General features: G+C 44.8%; 1 protein-coding gene and 1 pseudogene across 1 annotated transcript; one reads left to right on the forward strand and one right to left on the reverse strand.

Annotated features, from left to right (window-relative positions):
* The window catches only part of LOC137671515 (E3 ubiquitin-protein ligase RBBP6-like), a 32,145-nt pseudogene extending 27,029 nt beyond the window's left edge, over nucleotides 1-5,116 (reverse strand).
* A 9,508-nt stretch (nucleotides 5,117-14,624) lies between these two features.
* LOC137671516 (E3 ubiquitin-protein ligase RBBP6-like) lies at nucleotides 14,625-21,921 on the forward strand. The gene is made up of 4 exons (XM_068415110.1): nucleotides 14,625-14,790; nucleotides 16,263-16,362; nucleotides 20,005-20,041; nucleotides 21,814-21,921. Exons 1-4 carry the CDS (start codon nucleotides 14,625-14,627, stop codon nucleotides 21,919-21,921), a joined length of 411 nt encoding a protein of 136 aa, XP_068271211.1.
* Nucleotides 21,922-22,156: the final 235 nt, after the last annotated feature.

The following is a 22,156-nucleotide window of genomic DNA, read 5'->3' on the forward strand; positions in this document are numbered from 1 at the left end:
CATTAGCTCTAACTAACCATAAGTCTTCCCTTCCACTCCAGGATTCTTCTTTTTTTTTTTTTTTTTTTTAATTATTTTGAAGACATCTCTATTAGCTTACGGTCAGATGCTACTTAGAAATGTAATACTGACATGCCAGGGAACACACAAGGCTAAAAGAATGTTAACCTCATTGATGAACATGTGACTTGTGTTTATACACATGCTAGTAAACAAAAAGAAAAATAACTCTTTTCAAGAAATAAAAACCCACCTGAATTAGGTCCAATACTATAAATGTGCTTTAAATAAATGTATTACGTCAAAGACTAGGATCACTGGGCCAGTTAAACTAACTCAAACTCACAAGGAGAGGCATTCATGTCCAAAAAGGAATTCGAACCAGTGATAGAAACATAAATGTCAGATTTAGACTTCATGTTTTTAGACCTACATACAAAAAGTTTTCAGGTTTAAGCTGATTTTATACCAGTCCACGAGAATCAGAGGCTGTGTTCTTCACAGAACACAGAGCCAGAGTTCACGAATTTTTTTTAAATGCTGCCCTTTTCCAAATATAAATTCTAAGTGGTGGTACACTAAAGAAAGGCTCAACCTTTGGGAAATTAAAGCAGCATCCAAGCCTGAAGTCACCCAGGTCCAAAAATGTACTGCAGCAGTTCAGAAAAACAACAGGGATTTTACCCACAAATGCACCGGGCTCTAACCTTGTGCCACAATTTGTACACTGTGGTTTAGGTATTTTCATTTGCAGACAAACTATAAAACTAAACTGCAGCATGAGATAAAGTGGAAAGATCAAACGTAGAACTTCAGAATACCACTTCGTGTAGCAACGGCAATCTATTACAGACATCTATGTATTATGTATATCACTTCAATTATACAGTTTTAGGAACAAATACCCAGGTATTTAAGGACACGAAAAAGAATCATTTAGCTGCACAGAACTGTCCTCAAAACGTATAGGATATGTTGAGTTTGGTATTTCTTTGAACCCCCAAGACAAAAGTAAGAAACAGTACCAAGTTCAACAACAGTGATTTCTCGGTGGGTTTTGATAATATTTTCAAAAGCCATCAGGCAAAAAAAAAAAAGGATTTCAAAACAAAAGCTAAGTGATACAATGTGAAAATGGAAAAAAATACACTCCAGATAATTTCTATTGCAAGAAACAAAAAGCACACCACAACCTATACAAACATACATATTACTAGCTATAGACAGATGCAGGGCATGGCACCATGTTCAATTGGGCAAACCTTGAACCTACATGATCTAAAAATGATCTTGTATTATCGGTACAACACAAAGTCATCCAGGAAATATTCTAGCATATTCAATAGGAAATACAATGCATTGCTAGGCACAAATACCAATATTCACATTACAGCTGTGCAAAAGGTGGCGTTACTCAGATTTTATTATGCTGAATCAAATACATTGTATTTACAACATATACTATTTTAATGGAAAATAGATTAAGTAATATTCGGAAAATTAATACAAAGCTACATTATTTAGAATTAAATGTGCTGTGTAGAAAATGTGTGAGATTGTATTTTTACATACCGCTTTTGATGTTCCACTCACTGGCTCCGTTCGACTTCTAGAAAAAAGAAGAAATAAAGGTGAACAGGACCTAAAATAAAGTACTTGTACCAAGCATAAAGCAGTGAAAACAGATTCTAAAACCTCAACATCAAAACATTATGTTCTGATAGTCTAGTGAATATGGAAATTTATTCCTGTACATAAACTGTTCTCTCTTGGTACATTCAGTGCAACTAAACCAACCCCCGCCCCGCCCAAATCCCATTTCTACTTTGTCACAAATCACTCTCAGCCTTGCAGCTATAGAATACAACAGTGCAAGAGGAAGTCCTCAGATATTTTGTCCCTGCTACATAAGTATCAAAAATATGAAGTCTGTACTACAGTTTGGTGTTCTTCAATCAAAATAAAAAAGCAACTGTAGCCAATCTGTATCCCCCCAGTATTACAAACAGGTACCAGGTACAGTACTGTAGGTTCTAAGAAAGAACAGCGATAGCCGAGACACTTCCACGTGCAAGTTTACTTAAGTCAAAAAGAATCAGTCATCTGACAAAGCAATAACAAAAGTGCCAGCAGCATAGCCTTTAGAACAGTGTTTCTTTGTGGAAGCCCAAGCACTGTGCGCACACATCTACCATGTTTAGCCATGAAAGTGCCAAAATACTAAATGGGTTGCATATGCTCTATTGACCAAAAAAAGCAGTAGAAATGTCCCCTGAAAGCAGTTCCTAGGATTTTGTGCAATTTACAAGTCCAGTGACCAAAAAAATAGGTCCTAATTGCCAGAATTTGCATTAAGATAATGTGGAGTATTTCTTACATTTGACAGCTTGCTGAGATACCACATACTCATGGATCTGGGTCTGCATGCTACTGATCATGGATCAGACATGCCACCATGGATATAATTAACAAACAATTCATCCATCATCCAAAGCGTCCCATGAGCAGAGGCAATTCAAAGGCTGCTGTGGAATTTATGTGCAAATCGAAAGGCTCCTGCTTCCTGCCACTGCTAGAACACCCCCAGGCTCGCAATGACAGCCACGTACCTCCTGAAGTTGAGGAAGTACAGGGAAATAATTTAGATTGCCACACAATGGTTTCCTCACCCATTTACCTTGAAGAACATACTACAAAGCGAGTAACTTTGTAGGCCTTTCCACCACTACAGCATACATTATTCATTCCCAAACATTAACCCCTCTCCCAGTTGTTTCTGCAATGTTTCCAGCTGAAGGAACAGAAAGCTCATCTGCTGCTTAATTTTCAATGTTAGAACAGCAGTGCCATTCTTTCCTTATCCCCACAGACAGGTATCTATTTGATCTTTGATGCGGGCAGCATCTCTCCTCTTGTTTTAGGGCAGCATTACCATACCAGGACAGGGTGCCATCCAACCAGAAACATAAGGTGCAATGACAAGGCAGCACTCAGCACACATATTTTAATTAACCCCCCAAAACAAGGCCATGTTTATAAGCACAATCCTGTGGCATCCAGAATTACTAGGTAGTGCCTGAAAGCACTGCACCTACTGCAGTAATATGCCCCAAGTTTACATGCAGAGCCACGTAAATTCAGGCTTTTTTGCTTGCAAATGCTTCATGGGAACCAGGATGCTGCTGTACTGTTTGTTAGAGACACACTGTAACTCATCAGTCTGCCTTCTGTAGAGAGAACCAATATTCAAAAGACATGGCAAAACCACAACTAATAAGATCTACTAATTGTGGTGGAGAGGCATATCTTTAAGGCGGCTGCAAACCATGACCATTCAAACACTGTTAATGCAGCTGATATACACAGCTGGACTGTACGAACACATAAATGACCGCAATAATCCTCTAGTCAGGACTGCATTTGAATAGCTGTAATTTTAAGGAATACATCCGATTCTCTGTCCTCCATAATTCTTAGGAATACAGAATTACAACATGGAGCACAGATATCAGCTGAGGGTTAAAACAGACTCAAAAGATAACTAGTAACATTTGGTAATGTGCTAAACTGCTTCCTGAGTTTCAAGGCAATCCACTTTAGGATACGGTTCTTTCTCTCTTGCCTGAAACAGACATCAGGACACTAACAGGAATCACTGATGAACGAAACTTCTTGTTTGCAGGGTTCACCCGCTGGCAACCCTTGGTCTCTCCTCTACAGCTAGTATGTAAAAAACCCAGATTTGGGACATCACAATACCTGCCATATCCCGCCCCCTCCTCCCCCAAATGCAAGAGAGTCAAACACTGAGAGCCAGAGTCTTCTGAGATGGGAACAAATTGTGAGTTTACGCTACAATTCGTAGCTGTCTTTACTATAAAAGCAATAAAAGCAAACACATACAATGAGGAAACTCTCCACAGAGAGGAAACAGGATCTACAACTTGGCTCTCAGAACAAACCCAATAGAATCATCTCAAGAGTTACCATTGTTGCAGTTTGAACCCCATGTCCCAGCAGGCCTAAAAAGGTAAGTCTGCTTTGGGACAGATACACTAAAATCTACCCCATGATGACAAAAATGAAGAGCAGCTTTAATGAGAAAGATACAATCTGAATGCCTCTGTAAACTCATATCCATTCAAAAAGTTAGCACACTGAAAGTCCTAACAAAGAATATAATGCTTTATGGATACTTACCCAGCATATGTTTTGCTGGTAGCTTTAACTCCTCCGGGAGGGATTCTTCTCACAATGATCGATGAGTTCTTCAGAATCAGGGCATTCTCGTCTCTGTATTCTGAAAACAGCATAAATACAGAAAAAAACATTAGTCAATTCAATTAATCAATTAGAGAATCCCTTTACGGATACAAAAGCAAAATTTTCTATGTAACATCGCGCTTTGATCGTCTTGACACACTAACAGTACATGTCAAGAAATCTTCAGGTTTGAGAACCAAACACAAGGAGCAAAATCTTTTTCATTTTTTAAAATAGTTGGAATGCCAAAAGCAAAATGCTCTCAAAGGTCACTGAAGGAGAGTCTGCTAATGCACAAGGTTCTTTCCTGATCTTTTCTAAGCACTATAGGTCTCACATCAGCCACATATTCTTCTGCGCCTAGCTCTGTGTCTAACACACAAGTCTGAAGGCAGTTGTCAGAACAGCAACTCCAACAGAACAGCTCTGTGAGGCCCCAACACAACTCACAGCTACCGACCGTGGCCCAGTCGCATTATCGCTTCCCACCCCGCTTAACCCCCGGCACCACTTGCCCTCCCGGTCCCCCCACACACCGTCGGGATGGGTCCCAGGCTGACTCACGCTACGTGGGGACGAGCCACCAAGAGCAGAGCGCAGCTCCCGCAGGCTGCAGCTGCTGCAGGGCGTCTGCGATGCTGCCAGCCGGGCGGTCCCCAAGGCCCCGCGCCCACCACCCCCACGCACCTTCTTTGGTCTGGGCGTTGGTGATCTGCAGGTCGCAGTTGGCCGCCTTCAGCTTCTCACGGGCCATGATCTGGCGCTTGAGGTCACCCAGGCAGATGTGGAGGCCGTTGAAGGTGACTGTACCATAGTTCAGCTTGGAGAAGAACTTGTACTGGACGCATGACATGGTCCGGGCCAGGCAGTGCCTGCTCAGTGACAGTGTCTACCACGGCAGATGGCGTCACGGCCTCCACACTGAGGGCCACCCGGCCCCCGCCCCTGCAACAGCTCTGGCCCACGGCCCTCAGCAATCAAGCTGGGCTGCAGCGGCGGCGCCCACCTGGCTCCTCCTTGCAGCCTGGGCAAGTGTGCGGACAATGGGGAGAGGCCCCCAATCGGCCTCTGCTCCCTCTCTCAGCCTCTGCTCCCTCTCTCACACGCAGCTCCCAGCCCGACCGGTCGCTGTGGCCAATATGGCGCCCCTGCCTCAGCGTTCCGTTGGGCGGTTCTACCGGCCACCAATCGCAGGGGCCGCCGCCAGCACGCGACTGCGCATGGCAACGGCACAGCGCACCCCCCGCACCTTCCATGGCCCAGCCCGGAGTCCTGTCACCCCCTGGGCCTGCCACTGCCAACATCCTGTCACCCCCCAGGTCTCTCACAGCCCAGTATCTATTCTGTCACACCCGTGTCTGTCACCGCCTGGTGTCCCTCCTGTCACCCCCCAGGCTGTCACCACACCGTGTCCCCTCCTGTCCACAGCCACCCAGGGCAAGGCAGCCTGGGGACATGTAGAGGGCTTTGCCGTGTGGCACTTAGCTGCCCGCACCGCAGGGCCAGCAGAATCACAGAATCACAGAATCACAGAATCAACCAGGTTGGAGGAGACCTCAGGGATCATCGAGTCCAACCGTTGCCCTGACACCACACTGTCAACTAGACCATGGCACTAAGTGCCATGTCCAGTCTTTTCTTAAAGACATCCAGAGATGGTGACTCCACCACCTCCCTGGACAGTCCATTCCAATGTCTAATAACCCTTTCTGTAAAGAAATTCTTCCTAATGTCCAACCTGAACCTCCCCTGGCGAACCTTGAGGCTGTGTCCTCTTGTCCTATCGCTAGTTGCCCGGGAGAAGAGGCCAACTCCCACTTCACTACAACCTCCCTTCAGGTAGTTGTAGACTGCAATAAGGTCACCTCGGAGCCTCCTCTTCTCCAGGGTAAACAACCCCAGCTCCCTCAGCCGTTCCTTGTAGGACAGACCCTCCAGACCCTTCACCAGCTTGGTAGCCCTCCTCTGGACTCGCTCCAACAACTCAACATCTTTCTTGAAGTGCGAGGGCCAGAACTGAACACAGTACTCAAGATGCGGCCTCACCAGTGCCGAGTACAGAGGGACAATCACTTCCCTAGACCGTGTCCTGGTTTGGCCCAAACCAGGCCAATTAGTCTTAAAGAAACCAAGGTCACTGCTAAATTCCTCACTGCTTACGAGTGAAGAGCCGAAGGGGGCTCGCACCTGCAGGGAGGAGCAGACAGGGCAGGTGACCCAAGATTGACCAGGAAGGTATTCCATCCCATACACGTCATTCTCACTTTCCTATTTATCACTAACCCACTGCCTCCTGGAGGTGGGGCCCAGGAGGGAGGGGCCCTCCTGTCTCCCACTGATTGGTACCAGCTTTGCCAATTTTCCAGTTAAAAGCCTGCAGGTGTGATGGCAGGGAGAGCTATTGCATTTTGCCCTCTGCCCGTGCTGGGGGGAGCTACTGCCTTTTCCTCTCTGCCTGTACTGGGGGGAGCAACTCTGCCTGAGGAGGATTTCCAAGCTCTTGATCTTGGTTTTGTACATATTTGTATATATTTGATTATTTCTATTATTATTGTTATTATATTCTTTTTCATTATTATAGTTTATTAAAACTGTTTTAACTTTCCAACCCATAAGTCTCTCTCCCTTTTCCCTTTCCCTTTCCCTTGGGGGGGGAAGGGTTAACAGAGAGCATCTGCCACCTGGTTAATACCTGGCCCAGCTTTCAACCGTGACAACCGTCTGGCTACACTATTCCTAATAGAGGCCAGGATGCCATTGACCTTCTTGGCCACCTGGGCACACTGCTGGCTCATGTTTAGTCAGCTGTCGATAAGCACCCCCAGGTCTCTTTCCACTGGGCCGCTTTCTAACCACTCTTCCTCCAGCCTATAGAGCTGCATGGGGTGAAGCGAAGGGAGGGGACATCTCGGGGTGTTTGAGTGTGTCTTGGTGTATTTATGGAAAGTTCAGTCAAAGAAGCCAAGGACCCTTTGTGTTTATTGCCATAATCCAATGTACTTCCCAACTCTGGTACATTCACAGTTGCTTGAGCTCTGGAGAGGAGGGCTAAAAAGTAAGGAATGAACCATCAGCATTAGGAAGTTCCCCAGGACAGTATTTCTTGCTTTCTCAATCATCACAGCTGCTGCTGCAACAGCCCTCACGCATGAAATCATGCCTTGAATTACGAGGTCTAGTTCTGCTGAGTAATATGCTACACCTTGCAGATGTTTCTGGGCCAACTGGCTATTCCTTTCTGTTCATGTAAATATCACGTAACAGGCTTGCTGTGGTCTGGCAGGGCTAACGAGGGAGCTTCCATGACTGCTTGGTTTAGACCTTTAAATGCCTTATGGGTTCCTGACCTGGGGTCAGGAAACCCTTTTGATTTCAGTGCTGTCCTCTATATCCAAGGGATAGCTAGTTTTGCTATTTGCATCTGTTTATTTTTCCTGTTAACACTGATTTGGAAGCCTAGGTTTTAATATGGTAGCCTTGCTTAAAGTCTGTGGTGGAATACGGATTGTACGTATCCATTCGTAATTCGGCCATAGCCACAGACCAAACTACAGCAGCCGAGGCAAACAAGCCCAACTGTTGGCTATGCACTAAAGCCCACCCTCTGCTGCAAAGCAACTCTCCTGGGTATCGTTCCCATTGAATTCCCAGTGGGTCCAGGACGGGTAGCTACGTTATGAATTTTCACTGCAGAAAGGAACCGCCAAGAAGGGTTTGTCACGAGTCTGAAAGGAGACCCCTGGGTGTGCTTGGAGAGCAAACCTATGGACAAGCTTACTCACTCTGTAGGGGCTGGGAACTGGAAACGCCAACAGAGCCTTAAAATTAATAGAATGGATGGAAAAGGACAATTCAGATCTTAGGACCATACAGGTGAAAAGCAGAGTCTTATGCCTGGAATGTTCCATAGATCTGTTCCTAGGCTTAAAGGCAATTGGTATTCTTCCACAGATTCTTCCAAACACTCACTATATACCACATCCACTGAACGTGAAAGGGAGATTCTCCAGAAGCCCTTACATCAATCCTATTGTAGAACACCATCACACTGTATATTTTTTCCTAGATGGAGTTTATCAGGCCGTGCAGACTCTGAGACAATGTGGGTATTCGCAGACAGATTAACCTGGTATTCTGCAGGAAGCCATATTCAAAATAAAGATAATGATCCAATGTTGGTTGCCACTACGGGCCTATAGGATCCTGATAGCTCTGAGTCGTCTCCTCTGGCTCTGAACCTTACTGCTTTACCAGAACACCAAATCCGGCACATGCTAGCCCTTTTACAGGAAATCATTTACATGATTCACATTTATTTGAAGATTCGACTACCCATTGACACAACTACCAGGGCAATACTGGAGAGGTGGAGAAAGGGCATTTGAGGATTTACCCCCAATCTGAGCTGAAAAGTGTCTTCTAAGTGCAGGTTAGAACCAGTATGTCTTCTGCTTCTGTAGCTCTTAGCTGCTGATATCTATGAGAAAAAGTGTTACAGTCCTCTGAAAGAACGTGGCACTAAGTTCCTCCTGCCTATAACAGCTTTTATCCCACGGTTAGGGATTGCAAAACTAGGAGGAGCTGTTGCAAATGTGTCAAGAGAATTAGAAAAAGCCATTAATGAAAGCACAGAGAGTATTACAGTCCCACAGGAATAAATCAAATTATTATCACAAAAGGTAAAATAGAATTGATCAGACCTAGACCACCTTTTAGAAGTACAGGACAGAGTATGTGCATGATTGAATAACAGCTGATGGGATTTTTATGTAAACCAAGACCAGAAAAATGAAACTGATAGACAGAAACAAGATAAAGACTCATTTAAAAATATTACTATTTAAATAATATTATTTAAAAATGAGCAGGGATCTCCCCCGAATCTGTTTGGGTGGTTAACCTCTTGGCTCCCAGATTTACATAGAGGACTGAGAACTAAAAGGATTTGGGTTGTTGTATTCACTCTCTTGTTTTGCTTTGTAATTACATATGTGTGTTTACAGTCTCGTATTATAGGGACATGGTTTAGTGGTGGACTTGGCAGGGCGAGGTTAACGGTTGGACTTGATGATCTTAAAGGCTATTTCCAACCAAAAAGATTCTACAGATCTGTGATTCTATGTGAGTAGCTTTAAAATGCATATTAGAAACCAAGAATTGTGGTGCAGAGCCACGAAGATGATTAAGGGAGTGGAACATCTCCCTTATGAGGAGAGGCTGAGGGAGCTGAGTCTCTTTAGCTTGGAGAAGAGGAGACTGAGGGGGGACCTCATTAATGTTTATAAACATGTAAAGGGCAAGTGTCATAAGGATGGAGCCAGGCTCTTCTCAGTGACATCCATTGACTGGACAAGGCGCAATGGGTGCAAGCTGGAACACAGGAGGTTCCAGATAAATAGGAGGAAAAACTTCTTTACAGTGAGGGTAACCGAACACTGGAACAGGCTGCCCAGAGAGGTTGTGGAGTCTCCTTCTCTGGAGACATTCAAAACCCGCCTGGATACGTTCCTGTGTGATATGATCTAAGTAATCCTGCTCTGGTGGGGGGATTGGACTAGATGATCTTTCGAGGTCCCTTCCAATCCCTAACATTCTGTGATTCTGCAATGCGGGATCCTTCCGGGCTCCCAGCCCAGAGGCACCTTTATGGCTGGCAATAAAAAGGGGTTTTAGCTAGTGTGTACATCTGCTGCCTTCTTTCCTGTACCCACGCATGAATTAAAAGAGAAGTGCAAGCAAATGCATTTCAGTAAAAGTTCAGGTCAACATTTAAACACCCAATATTCTGAACAGTTATGCTGACCATTACTTAGATCTTTCTTTTATCTTCCTTTGATATGTACCTAAGCACTTTCCCTCCTATCCACAGTCTTTCCTCCCAGCCTCACAGCTCTCCTACATAAGAAACTGAAGATACGTAAGCTACAAAAAAAAAAAAAACTGCTTTGGTGAACACCAAAACACCCATGACATTCTGAAACTCTTCATTGCCCCATCTGAGAGTCAAGGGACAGGATCTCCTAAAGGCTTTCTCACAGTCACTGCCCTGAAAACCCCCCACTGCTTCTCTACTAGTGCACAAAGAGATTAGGAAGAGTTCCAGTTTTCAGTCTACGGAGACAGCTTCTGAAATTAGACAAGTAAATTTCATGAGGATAAGCCCTTTGCATTGCATCTGGCACCCAACAGGGATGTGGACCAAGCAGCACAGACCACTGCCATGCACAAACCACTACCCTACGCACAGGGAAAGCACAAAAAGTCAGATGTGCTATGCAATAATGATGACTCTTCACACCAGTTCTCTGTATGATTACGTTAGGTTTTTTAGTCAGACACAGAAATCACAAGCGATTTCTTCTTTTGACAGCCAGACTTTTAAGTAGATTTTGCCAAAGAATGCAAAAGCAACCAAAAAAAAATTAAAGCAAGAACCTTCATCCTCACTAGATGCATATCATTGAAGTGTTTCTCACATTCTCTTCTCTACCCTAAAGGGTCCCCACTTCAGATGCCTTTGAGTTACATGACTGTTAAACATACACCGCTAACAGACATTTCTCTAGACTGAAGGCTGACAGCAGTGTACAAGGACAGTCCTTTCTGGACATCTCACTCCTGGGTAGAAATCCTAGAGACTTCCTTGAATGACAGAAATCCAAAGAGCTAAATAAGCTTTTTAAATCAAGCACAGCAAATAAAAAACAACCAAACAAAAAATGACAGGTAAATTCCTGAGGCACTAATGAGGAACAAAAGGTCTCCCGTTAAGTCCACTACCCCTCACAAAACAGGCAAGTGGCTTAAAGAGATTCCTGAAAAGAAACTGCGGGTGGAAGATAACCCTGATAACTCCAGGAGAAGCGACCAACATGGAAACGGCAGCACCGACCCTTCTTCTGCTCCTCCTCCAAGTCCTTCTCCAGCCACGTGAAGAGGCAAAACTAAGGATGATTGAATCAGATCTGACAAGAAATCTCCCCCTCAAATCCAAAATGATCAAGAAATCTAGTTGAAATACAGATTCACATCCACTATCATGGAGGATGAGCCCTGACCTAAGCACGCGTTTTGCCTTCAGATAGCAGCTAAGGACTGCATGAAGTCACCACCACGAGCAGTCATTCAAACCCGAAGCGTCCAGAACACGCAGACAAACCTCCACCATTTTTTCAGCAATGTTTCAAGTCACACAATACTCAGTCCAGGACTGTAGGAAATGTCACTAAACTTAACAATAGCAGCCTCTTTGCACTCAACAGCACAAGACAAAAAACCCTTTGGGAAACCCTTGTTCTTCCATGTGGCTGGTGTCTTCCATGTCTCTTCCTCAAGGCGGGAGAAACAATCACCAATTTGGAAGTCCACATAAATTCAGAAGTACGCTTAGTCCTCTGACAGTAATTACCTATAGGCTGGAAGACCTGTCACCCTTTCCCACAAGTGCTCATTAGTCACCTGGCAGTCATTCTCCATGAACTGCAAGTGCTCCATACCTACCTACCTACCAACTCACCAGAAATGAGTCGGACCGCACCAGAAGTGACACTGCCTGACCTGCTGTAGACATATTAGACAACAAATGATGGTTTCATGTCAGAAAACGCAACACAATCCACCAGAAGAGCAAAAAATCAACCAGAAGAGACATCGTACACAAACCAAAGGTCCCTATCCAAACCCTAAAAAGGCAGAGACTAAAAAAAGGACTCTCCACAAAAAAAAGACCACCCAGAACACAAGATAAGGTAAAAATAACCTAACCCAGGAACCCAGGGACAACAAATCCAGATTCTGTCCAGAACAATAACATGCTTTAATCCTAACTCGCTTAAACTCTGGCATACAAACACCCTGACAGCCCATAAACCTAGCAAACTGTAACCCTAGCATCCCATAACCGTAGCACGTTGTAGCCCTAAGATATCAAAAAAATGAACACAAAGACCCTGGAAATCCCTGCCAGGACCTTCAGGTGGCCCTGCATTTCAGACATCACGTGAGAAATGTCTGGGAGTGAACAGAGAGATGGAGGAAGAGGAGGAGGACTTTCCCAGTTGAGGGTCAAATGTGAGATTAATCACTATCAGTGTGTTCCATCCTTTGGCTCTATGATATATTGCAAGGCAAAGTCTAATCACAATCGAAACCAAACTTATTACTGGGATAAAGAATATTGCAATACCAAGAATTTTCATTAATATGTTTTGTAAATTTAAGTATGGTATCCAAATAAATAGGTCAGAAAGTGAAAATCCACCAGGAGATATTGCAGTTTGATGTAATGTTTGTAAATGGCATGGATGTCGTGTTTGATTTGTCGAGATTTGTTGACATCGGTGCAACAGGTGATACGAATCAAGGCTCAGATGCCTCCTTGTTGCAGGGTAAGCGTATCAAGTACTAGACTGCTTTGTCGTACTATCGAAGTTAAAGAAGAATTTTCCTGTTGCAAGGCTAAAGTGGCATCTACTGTGCGATTGTCTGTGGCTTCCATGGTAGTGGATAGATTTTTAAGAGCTCATTTTAGTTCGTGTAACCTGAGTCCGGGAATTAAGGCTCTGTTTAAATGTCTCCATCTGGAATCATCAGGGGTTCCTCAAATACTGTGGTGAATAGGTGGAGGGTCAGAGCTATGCATGTGGCAGGGGTTGCGTTAACCCCCCTGCCTCCCATCGCACAAATGACCACAGGCAGAGGCGCTGTGAAACGAACAGCAAACTACTGAATTAAGAAAGAAATAGAGATATGGGAGAGGGCTGAGGCTGGAGTGGGCAGGTGCAGGTAGCATGTCATGGAGATCCATGCTCCACACCTTCTCTATCAATCCATCAACAGTGGCTGGCAGGGCGTGGGGCACTTTGTCCCCCAGGATCTCTCAGGGTAGGGTTCTGGCACGCTTGGTGGCAATGTTGTTGCTGTCAGATGCCCTCCGCTTGATGCTGCCTGCTTGCTGCCTGCTGCTGCCCGCCACTGCACCGTGTCTGTCCGGCTTCCCCTCCCACAGGGTTCTTGAGTGTTTTACCACCCAGCACACCACCATCTTCTTCCTCCTCTTGGGTAGCACGTTGTCCCACAGAAAGGTCTCTTGTGTACTGGGGGTGCTGGCTGGCGCAGGGTGCTTGGCCTGCTTGCTGCCTGCCTTGCCCAATCTGGATAGCACCTGGCAGGAGAGAATGCCCCATGGCAGGGGCAAGTGGCTCAAAACCACCTGGGGCTGCCTCCACCAGGCCTCTGCCACCGGTTGGGACATGTGGGTAGATGGTGCTGGGAGGCAGCTGCGGGACTCAGCAGAGAACTCTCCAGAGGACCCTTCAGGGGACTCTCTGGAGGACGCTCTGGGTGACCCTTCAAGGGACTCTCGAAGGGACTTTTAGGAGGACCCTTCAGGATACCCTCTGGACAACCCTTCAAGGGACTCTCCATGGGACTCTCCACAGAAGTCTCCATGGGTCTCACCGGCAGCCAGGTGGGGAGGACTGCTGCCACCCTGCCCTGCTTCCCCTTGGGATCCAGCAAGGGGGACGTTGCCACCCCCAAGAAAGGGTCGGCATCCCCCAGGGGCCCTGGCACCCCATGCAAAACGCTGGCCTGTGCCGGCTGGTAGGTGATGGAGTGGAGCTGGGCAGGCACAGAGAACACTGCCAGCCCCGGGACAGAGGGCAGCACACAGGCAGTGACTGGTGGCGGCATGGCCAGATCAGTGAAGGTCACACCAGGCACCTCCAATGCCTTCGGCAGCCAGAGAGGGAACCTGTCTGTTGCGGGAAGTGAAGAGGGGTGATGGGGTGAGATAGTGGCAGGCAGAGCTGGCTGGGGGTTACCTGGAGGGCTGGAGCCCCAGGAGGAGCAGGAGCCTGCTGCCGTACCTGCCATGGCGGTCAGTCCATGTGGGGTTTGTTGGGGGCAAGCAGCCTCCATCCCCACAGCGATCATTCCGCCAGCACCCGCAGGGGTTTGTGTTGTCACACCACAGCAAAGGCCGCGCCTGCATGACGCGGGGCTTTTGTCATAATGCGCTGGGCCACGTGGGGTGCAGAGGGTGGGTTTGGTGTGCCATTGTGGTGCGCAGTGACGCCCAGTGCGGTTGGCAGCCAGGAAACCCCTCGGTGGAACACTGAGGCAGGGACGCCCGAGTCGCCATATCAAGCTGTTGGGCCTGGGAGTTGTGCGTGTGAGAGGGAGCAGGGGCCGAGCCAGGGCCGCAGGGACCTCTCCCCATCGTCCGCCTGCCCAGGCTTGCCCCAGCCCCCTCAGTGGACCCTTCCCCGAGCTGCCGCGGGCCCTGACCGGGCACAGAGGCCGCGACTCCATCTGCTGCAGTAGACGCCGTCGCTGAGCAGGTACTGCCTGCCTCGACCATGTCGTGCGTCCAGTACAAGTTCTTCTCCAAGCTGAACTATGGTACAGTCACCTTTAACGGCCCCCACATCTGCCTGGGCGACCTCAAGCGCCAGATCATGGCCCGTGAGAAGCTGAAGGCGGCCAACTGCGACCTGCAGATCACCAACGCCCAGACCAAAGAAGGTGCGTGGGGGGCGGTGGGCGCGGGGCCTTGGGGACCTCCCGGTTGGCGGCATCGCAGACGCCCTGCAGCGGCCGCAGCCTGTGGGAGTTGCGCTCTGCTCTTGGTGGCTCGTCCCCACGTAGCGCGAGTCAGCCTGGGGCCCATCCCGACAGTGTGTGGGGCGACTGGGAGGGCAAGTGGTGCCGGGGGTTAAGCGGGGTGGGAAGCGATAATGCGACTGGGCCACGGTCGGTAGCTGTGAGTTGTGTTGGGGCCTCACAGAGCTGTTCTGTTGGAGCTGCTGTTCTGACCGCGACCTTCAGAGCTGTGTTTCAGTTTGGTAGTCTGTCACCTTGATGAGTTTGAATGTGATTAAAAACTTTGGGCTGTGACTTTTCAGAACTAAAAAGAATTGTAAAGTGTTTTCATTCCTCCAACATTACATTTCTCTTTTTTTCCCTGTGGTTCTGTAACACTTATAGCAGGCTTTTCTTTAAAATGTGTACTAGGGGGTTTTTCCTCCTCCTGTTTCATGTCTTAAAACTTAAACAGAATAATATGTTCGCTGCGGTAACTGTAACTTCAGCCCTAGCCTTTAAAGTTGTTGGACCTAAAGCTCGCTGTTTATCTACAGATATTTAAACTGTTTTCAGGAGAATGTGGAGAGTCTTAACAGCACAGTGTTAGGGGTCTTAGGGATGCCATTGGATTGCATGACATACATAGGTAGAGATACATTTCAGAAGTCTTGAAGTTTTCTCATAGTATTGAATTAAATTGTCAAGAGATTTTGAAAAATGTTTCATTTGCTTGAAGGGCTTTGCCCCAGAAGGGTCTCTAAGTTTTGCCTTCAGTTGCTAATGCACTTTCAGCTTCCCAGAGGCTAGCAGGTTGATTGGCCAACTGGCTGACATCACTCCTGTAATAGCTGGGTCTGGGTAAAACAGAGCCTTAAAACGAGAATGTTGGACAGTGATAAACTGTGGCGGAGCCCACTTATTGTCACCAGAAGAAAAAATGGTTTGAAATAGGCCAAACACATGGATTCTGTTTCAGCAGGTCAGGAACAGAAAGCAAAGTTTTAGAAGACAAATTTATGCTCCTAAATATATTACCCCACCAAGTGTCGTTTGTTTTTCTCCAAAGATCTATTGGTTTTGTAGCCTAACAGAAGCAAAAGCAACTTAGGGTAGATCAGGAAAGAACCTCATGCATTAGCAGACTCTCCTTTAGTGACCTTGGAGACCGATTTGCTGTTGGCATTCCAACTAGTTTAAAAAAATGAAAAAGATTATGCTGCTCGTGTTTGATTCTCAAACCTGAAGATTTCTTGAAACGTACTGTTAGTGTGTTGAGACGATAAAAGTGCAATGTTACATATAAAATTTGGCTTGTATATCTGTAAAGGGATTCTCTGAAGTGCAATGTAATTCCATATTAATATACATTCTTACGAATTGACTGATGCTTTTTTCTGTATTTCTGTTTTCAGAATACACAGATGATAATGCCCTGATTCCTAAGAACTTATCGGTTATTGTTAGAAGAATCCCTCCTGGAGGAGTTAAAGCTACCAGCAAAACATATGCTGGGTAAGTATCCATAAAGCATTGTATTCATTGTGAGGGGTTGCAGTGTGTTAACTTTTTTATGGATACCTGTTTACAGCTGCATTCAGATTGTATCTTTCTTGTTAAAGCTGCTGTTCATTTTTGTTGTCATGGGGTAGATTTTAATGTATCTGTCCCAAAGTAGACTTACATTTTAAAGCCTGCTGGGGCATGGGCTTCAAACTCCCAACAATGGTAACTTTTAAGATGATTCTACTGTGTTTGTTCTTGGGTTTGATTGTTCTGAGACCCAAGTTGTAGATCCTGTTTCCTCTACATGGAGAGATTCCTTATTATAGGTGTTTGCTTTTATTGCTTTTATAGTAAAGACAGCTACGCATTGCAGCATAAACTCACAATTTGTTCCCATCTCAGAAGACTCCGGCTCTCAGTGTTTGACTCTCTCTTGCATTTGGGGGAGGAGGGCGTGGGACATGGCAGGTATTGTTACGTCCCAAATCTGGGTTTTTTACATACTAACTGTAGAGGAAAGACCAAGGGCTGCCAGCTGGTGAACCCTGCAAACAAGAAATTCCACTCAGAAGTGATTCCTACGAGTTTCGTAAAGACAATGTCTGTTTGAGGGAAGAGAACAAGAACAATTTCCTAAGGTGTATTGCCTTTGGTGCGAGTGTGATGAAGGAATAGTTCCTTTCCAAACTTGAAACTCAGGAAGCTATTTAGAACGATACCAAATGTTACTAGTTATCCTTCTGGTTTTACCCCAAGCTGTGTCCGTCCTCCAGGTTTTAGTTCTTTATTCCTAAGAATTATGGAGGACAGAGAATCGGCTGCATTGATTAAATTACAGATATTCAGGTGCAATCCTGACTAGAGGATTATTGCTGTCATTTATGTATTCATACAGTCCAGCTGTGTATCAACTACATCAGCATTGTTTGAATGGTCATGTTTTCCAGTCTTCCTAAAGACAGGACGCACAGAATCACAGAATCACAGAATCAACCAGGTTGGAAGAGACCTCTCGGATCATCGAGTCCAACCATTGCCCTGAAACCACCATGTCAGCTAGACCACGGCACTAAGTGCCATGTCCAGTCTTTTCTTAAACACATCCAGAGATGTGTTTAACACACATCCCACCACCTCACTGGGAAGCCCATTCCAATGTCTAATAAGCCTTTCTGAAAAGAACATCTTCCTAATGTCCAACCTGAACCTCCCCTGGCGAAGCCTGAGGCTGTGTCCTCTTGTCCTATCGCTAGTTGCCCGGGAGAAGAGGCCAACTCCCACTTCACTACAACCTCCCTTCAGGTAGTTGTAGACTGCAATAAGGTCACCTCTGAGCCTCCTCTTCTCCAGGCTAAACACCCCCAGCTCCCTCAGCCGTTCCTCGGAGGTCAGACCCTCCAGACCCTTCCCCAGCTTGGTCACCCTCCTCTGGACTCGCTCCAACACCTCTATATCTTTCTTGAAGTGCGGGGCCCAGACCCTCCACCACAATGAGTTGCTATTATTAGCTTGTGGTTTTGCCATGTCTTTCTAGTGTTGCTTGTCAAGAAATAAAGTCAACTAATGACTTACAGTGTGTCTCTAACAAACAGTACAGCAGCATCCTGGTTCCCATGAAGCATTTGCAAGCAAAAAAGCCTGAATTTACGTGGCTCTGCATGTAAACTTGGGGCATATTACTGCAGTAGGTGCAGTGCTTTCAGGCACTACCTAGTAATTCTGGATGCCACAGGACTGTCCTTATAAACATGGCCTTGTTTTGGGGGGTTAATGTAAATATGTGTGCTGAGTGCTGTCTTGTCATTGCACCTTATGTTTCTGGTTGGATGGCACCCTGTCCTGGTATGGTAATGCTGCCCTAAAACAAGAGGAGAGATGCTGCCCGCATCAAAGATCAAATAGATACCTGTCTGTGGGGATAAGGAAAGAATGGCACTGCTGTTCTAACATTGAAAATTAAGCAGCAGATGAGCTTTCTGTTCCTTCAGCTGGAAACATTGCAGAAACAACTGGGAGAGGGGTTAATGTTTGGGAATGAATAATGTATGCTGTAGTGGTGGAAAGGCCTTTAAAAATAAGTTGCTCGCTTTGTAGTATGTTCTTCAAGGTAAATGGGTGAAGAAACCATTGTGTGGCAATCTAAATTATTTCCCTGTACTTCCTCAACTTCAGGAGGTACGTGGCTGTCATTGCGAGCCTGGGGGTGTTCTAGCAGTGGCAGGAAGCAGGAGCCTTTCGATTTGTACATAAATTCCACAGCAGCCTTTGAATTGCCTCTGCTCATGGGACGCTTTGGATGATGGATGAATTGTTTGTTAATTATATCCATGGTGGCATGTCTGATCCATGATCAGTAGCATGCAGACCCAGATCCATGAGTATGTGGTATCTCAGCAAGTTGTCAAATGTAATAAATATTTCACAGAATCACAGAATCACAGAATCACAGAATGTTAGGGATTGGAAGGGACCTCGAAAGATCATCTAGTCCAATCCCCCTGCCGGAGCAGGATTGCCTAGACCATATCACACAGGAACGCGTCCAGGCGGGTTTTGAATGTCTCCAGAGAAGGAGACTCCACAACCTCTCTGGGCAGCCTGTTCCAGTGTTCGGTCACCCTCACCGTAAAGAAGTTTTTCCTCATATTTATCTGGAACCTCCTGTGTTCCAGCTTGCACCCATTGCCCCTTGTCCTGTCAAGGGATGTCACTGAGAAGAGCCTGGCTCCATCCTCATGACACTTGCCCTTTACATATTTATAAACATTAATGAGGTCACCCCTCAGTCTCCTGTTCTCCAAGCTAAAGAGACCCAGCTCCCTCAGCCTCTCCTCAGAAGGGAGATGTTCCACTCCCTTAATCATCTTCGTGGCTCTATATTTCCTAATATATTGTAGCATTTTCAAGGTTATCTTAAAGCAACTTCTGGCATTTAAGACCTTTTCTTTTGTCACAGGGCTCCTAAATCACACAAAATCCTAGGAACTGCTTTCAGTGGACATTTCTACTACTATTTTTAGTCAATAGAGCATATGTAACCCATTCCGTCTTTTGGCACTTTCATGGCTAAGTATGGTAGATATCTGCACAGAGTGCTTGGGCTTCCACAAAGAAACACTGTTCTAAAGGCTATGCTGCTGACATTTTTGTTATTTCTTTGTCAGATGACTGATTCTTTTTGACTTAAGTAAACTTGCACTTGGAAGTGTCTCGGCTATCACTGTTCTTTCTTAGAACCTACAGTACTGTATCTGGTACCTGTTTGTAATACCGGGGGGATACAGATTGGCTACAGTTGCCTTCATATTTTGATGGTCGATTATTTAAGAACACAGAGCTGTAGTACAGACTTCATGTTTATGATACTTACATAGCAGAGACAAAATATCTGAGGACTTCCTCTTGCACTGTTGTCTTCTGTATCTGTAAGTCTGAGAGTAATTTGTGACAAAGTAGAAATGGGATTTTTGGAGGTTTCTTTAGTTGTGCTGAATGTACCAAGAGAAAACTATGTGTACGAATAAATCTCCACGTTCACTAGACTATTGGGATAATGTTTTGATGTTCACGTTTTAGAATCAGTTTTCACTGCTTTATGCTGCGTACAAGTGCTTTATTTTAAGATCTGATCACCTTTATTTCTTCTTCTAGAAGTCGAACTGAGACAGCGAGTGGAACATCAAAAGTGGTAGGTACAAGCACAATCTCACACTTTTTTCTACACACTGCACTTCATTCTAAACAATGTAGCCTTGTAGTAATTTTCCAAACATTAACTTATTTTCCAGCAAAGCATGCTATATGTTGTAAATACAATGTACTTCAGCATAGTAAAAACTGAGTAATGCCATCATTGCACACTTCTAAAGTGAATATTTGTATTTGTGCCTAGTAATGCATTGTATTTCCTATTGAATAGGCCAAAATATTTCCTGGATCACAGAATCACAGAATGTTAGGGATTGGAAGGGACCTCGAAAGATCATTTAGTCCAATCTCCCTGCCGGAGCAGGATGACTTTGTGTTGTACAGATAATGTATGATTGTGTTTAGATCATGTAGGTTCAAGGTTTTGACAACTGAACTTGGTTCCATCTTCTGCATCCGTCTGTCTGTAGCTAGTAATATGTATGTTTGTATAGGTTGTGGTGTGGTTTTTGTTTCTTGCAATGAAAATTGTTTGGAGTGTATTTTTTGCCATTTTCATAACGTATCACTTAGCTTTGGTTTTTGAATACTTTTTTTGCCTAATGGCTTTTGAAAATGTTATCAAAATCCACCGAGAAACCATTCTTGATAAACTTGGTACTGTTTCTTACTCTTGACTTAGGGTTCAAACAAATACCAAAGACAACATATCCCATACGTTTTGAGGACAGTTCCATGTGTGCAGCTACATGATTCCTTTTCCTCTCCTTAAATACTTGGGCGTTTGTTCCTAAAACTGTATAATTGAAGTGATATTGGTACATAAATGTCTTTAATATGTTGCTGTGAATTTCAATATCATTGCTACACAAAATGGTATTCCTGCAGTGTGAGGGGAGACTTAGGGTTAGTTAGAAGTAATGAAAGTAAATGAAAGACTAAGCAAAACCATTCCCTTCTTGTTTGCTCTGACTGTGCCTGATTTGGGTTGTGAGTAGCCATAGGCAGGGTGGAAGCCTTGCATCTCTCTTCACAAGTCCTCTCTCTGTCTCACTATAAAAGCAGTACAGCCTCAGGTGCTTTGGTGTTGGAGACGCCATTAGCTTTATTCTTAAAGCTAACTCAGGTCTTGGTCTAAAGTGTGGGGGGGGTTTATTTGGTTTTTTTTTTTAACACATATTTCTGTATGTATTTCAAAGCAGAACCAGGATGTTAGTGTGGTAGGAATAAAGCACTGCAAAGCTTGCCCATTATTGTTGAGCAGTAAAGCAGCAAAAGTAAAATGAGTTAAGAGATTTTTAAAAAAGGCTGCACAAAAGCTTATACTTTGACTATTTCTTCATTGTCTTGCTCTTATGTCAGCTGTCATGCTACACTTCCAAATTTGTTCTGCTGTCCTACTGTTACTACAGCCAAAGCAAGAAATTGGATCCTTTTTGGTTTAGTATTACTATGTCAGTAACTGTAAGGATCTGTAGTTGGTATTTGTCCTCAGAGGCTGCAGAAATGCAGAGTCATGCCCATTGTTTTAGCACCGTCAAACACAACTGTTATCCTTCCTGGCTGAATTTTTAGTTTAGCCAAGCTATTGGGATTTAGGAAACCGCTGTAATTTAAATGAATTCAGTTCACAGAAATGACTATGACTTCTGTGCCTGAAGCTGAATTTCAGCAAGCAAAAACACCTTCCCCGATTTTTACATTTGAGTGACACCCAGAAGATATAGTGCAGATTTTCAGACTACAGTAGAGGTTAACTCTTGCTGTCCTTTGACTAAAACTTGAATATGTGTTTTTATTTTTTGTGAACAGATTGATGACTCTTCTGCATCTATTTCTCTGGCCCAGCTTACTAAGGTATATCTATATTCTTGTCAAATACTTAAAAATCAAAACAAAGCATTTGCTTCGTATATTTAAATCTTATACTGTGATCTATAGCTGGATAACTGTTGCAATGTGAACAAAACTTTAATTTAATTTTTAATAACTTAAAATCTTTGTTTTAACTTTAAAATGTGCGTATATTTTGATACGATCCGGTAAAGAGTAGTTCCCAGTTTGGGAAGATAGAAGGGGAGCACCTTATTGGCCTCCACTTTATGTTACAGTATTACTCAGAATCAGAGAATCACAGAATGTTAGGGATTGGAAG

This window comes from Nyctibius grandis, chromosome 17, assembly GCF_013368605.1.
Source record: "Nyctibius grandis isolate bNycGra1 chromosome 17, bNycGra1.pri, whole genome shotgun sequence".
Classification (NCBI taxonomy): Eukaryota; Metazoa; Chordata; class Aves; order Nyctibiiformes; family Nyctibiidae; genus Nyctibius; species Nyctibius grandis.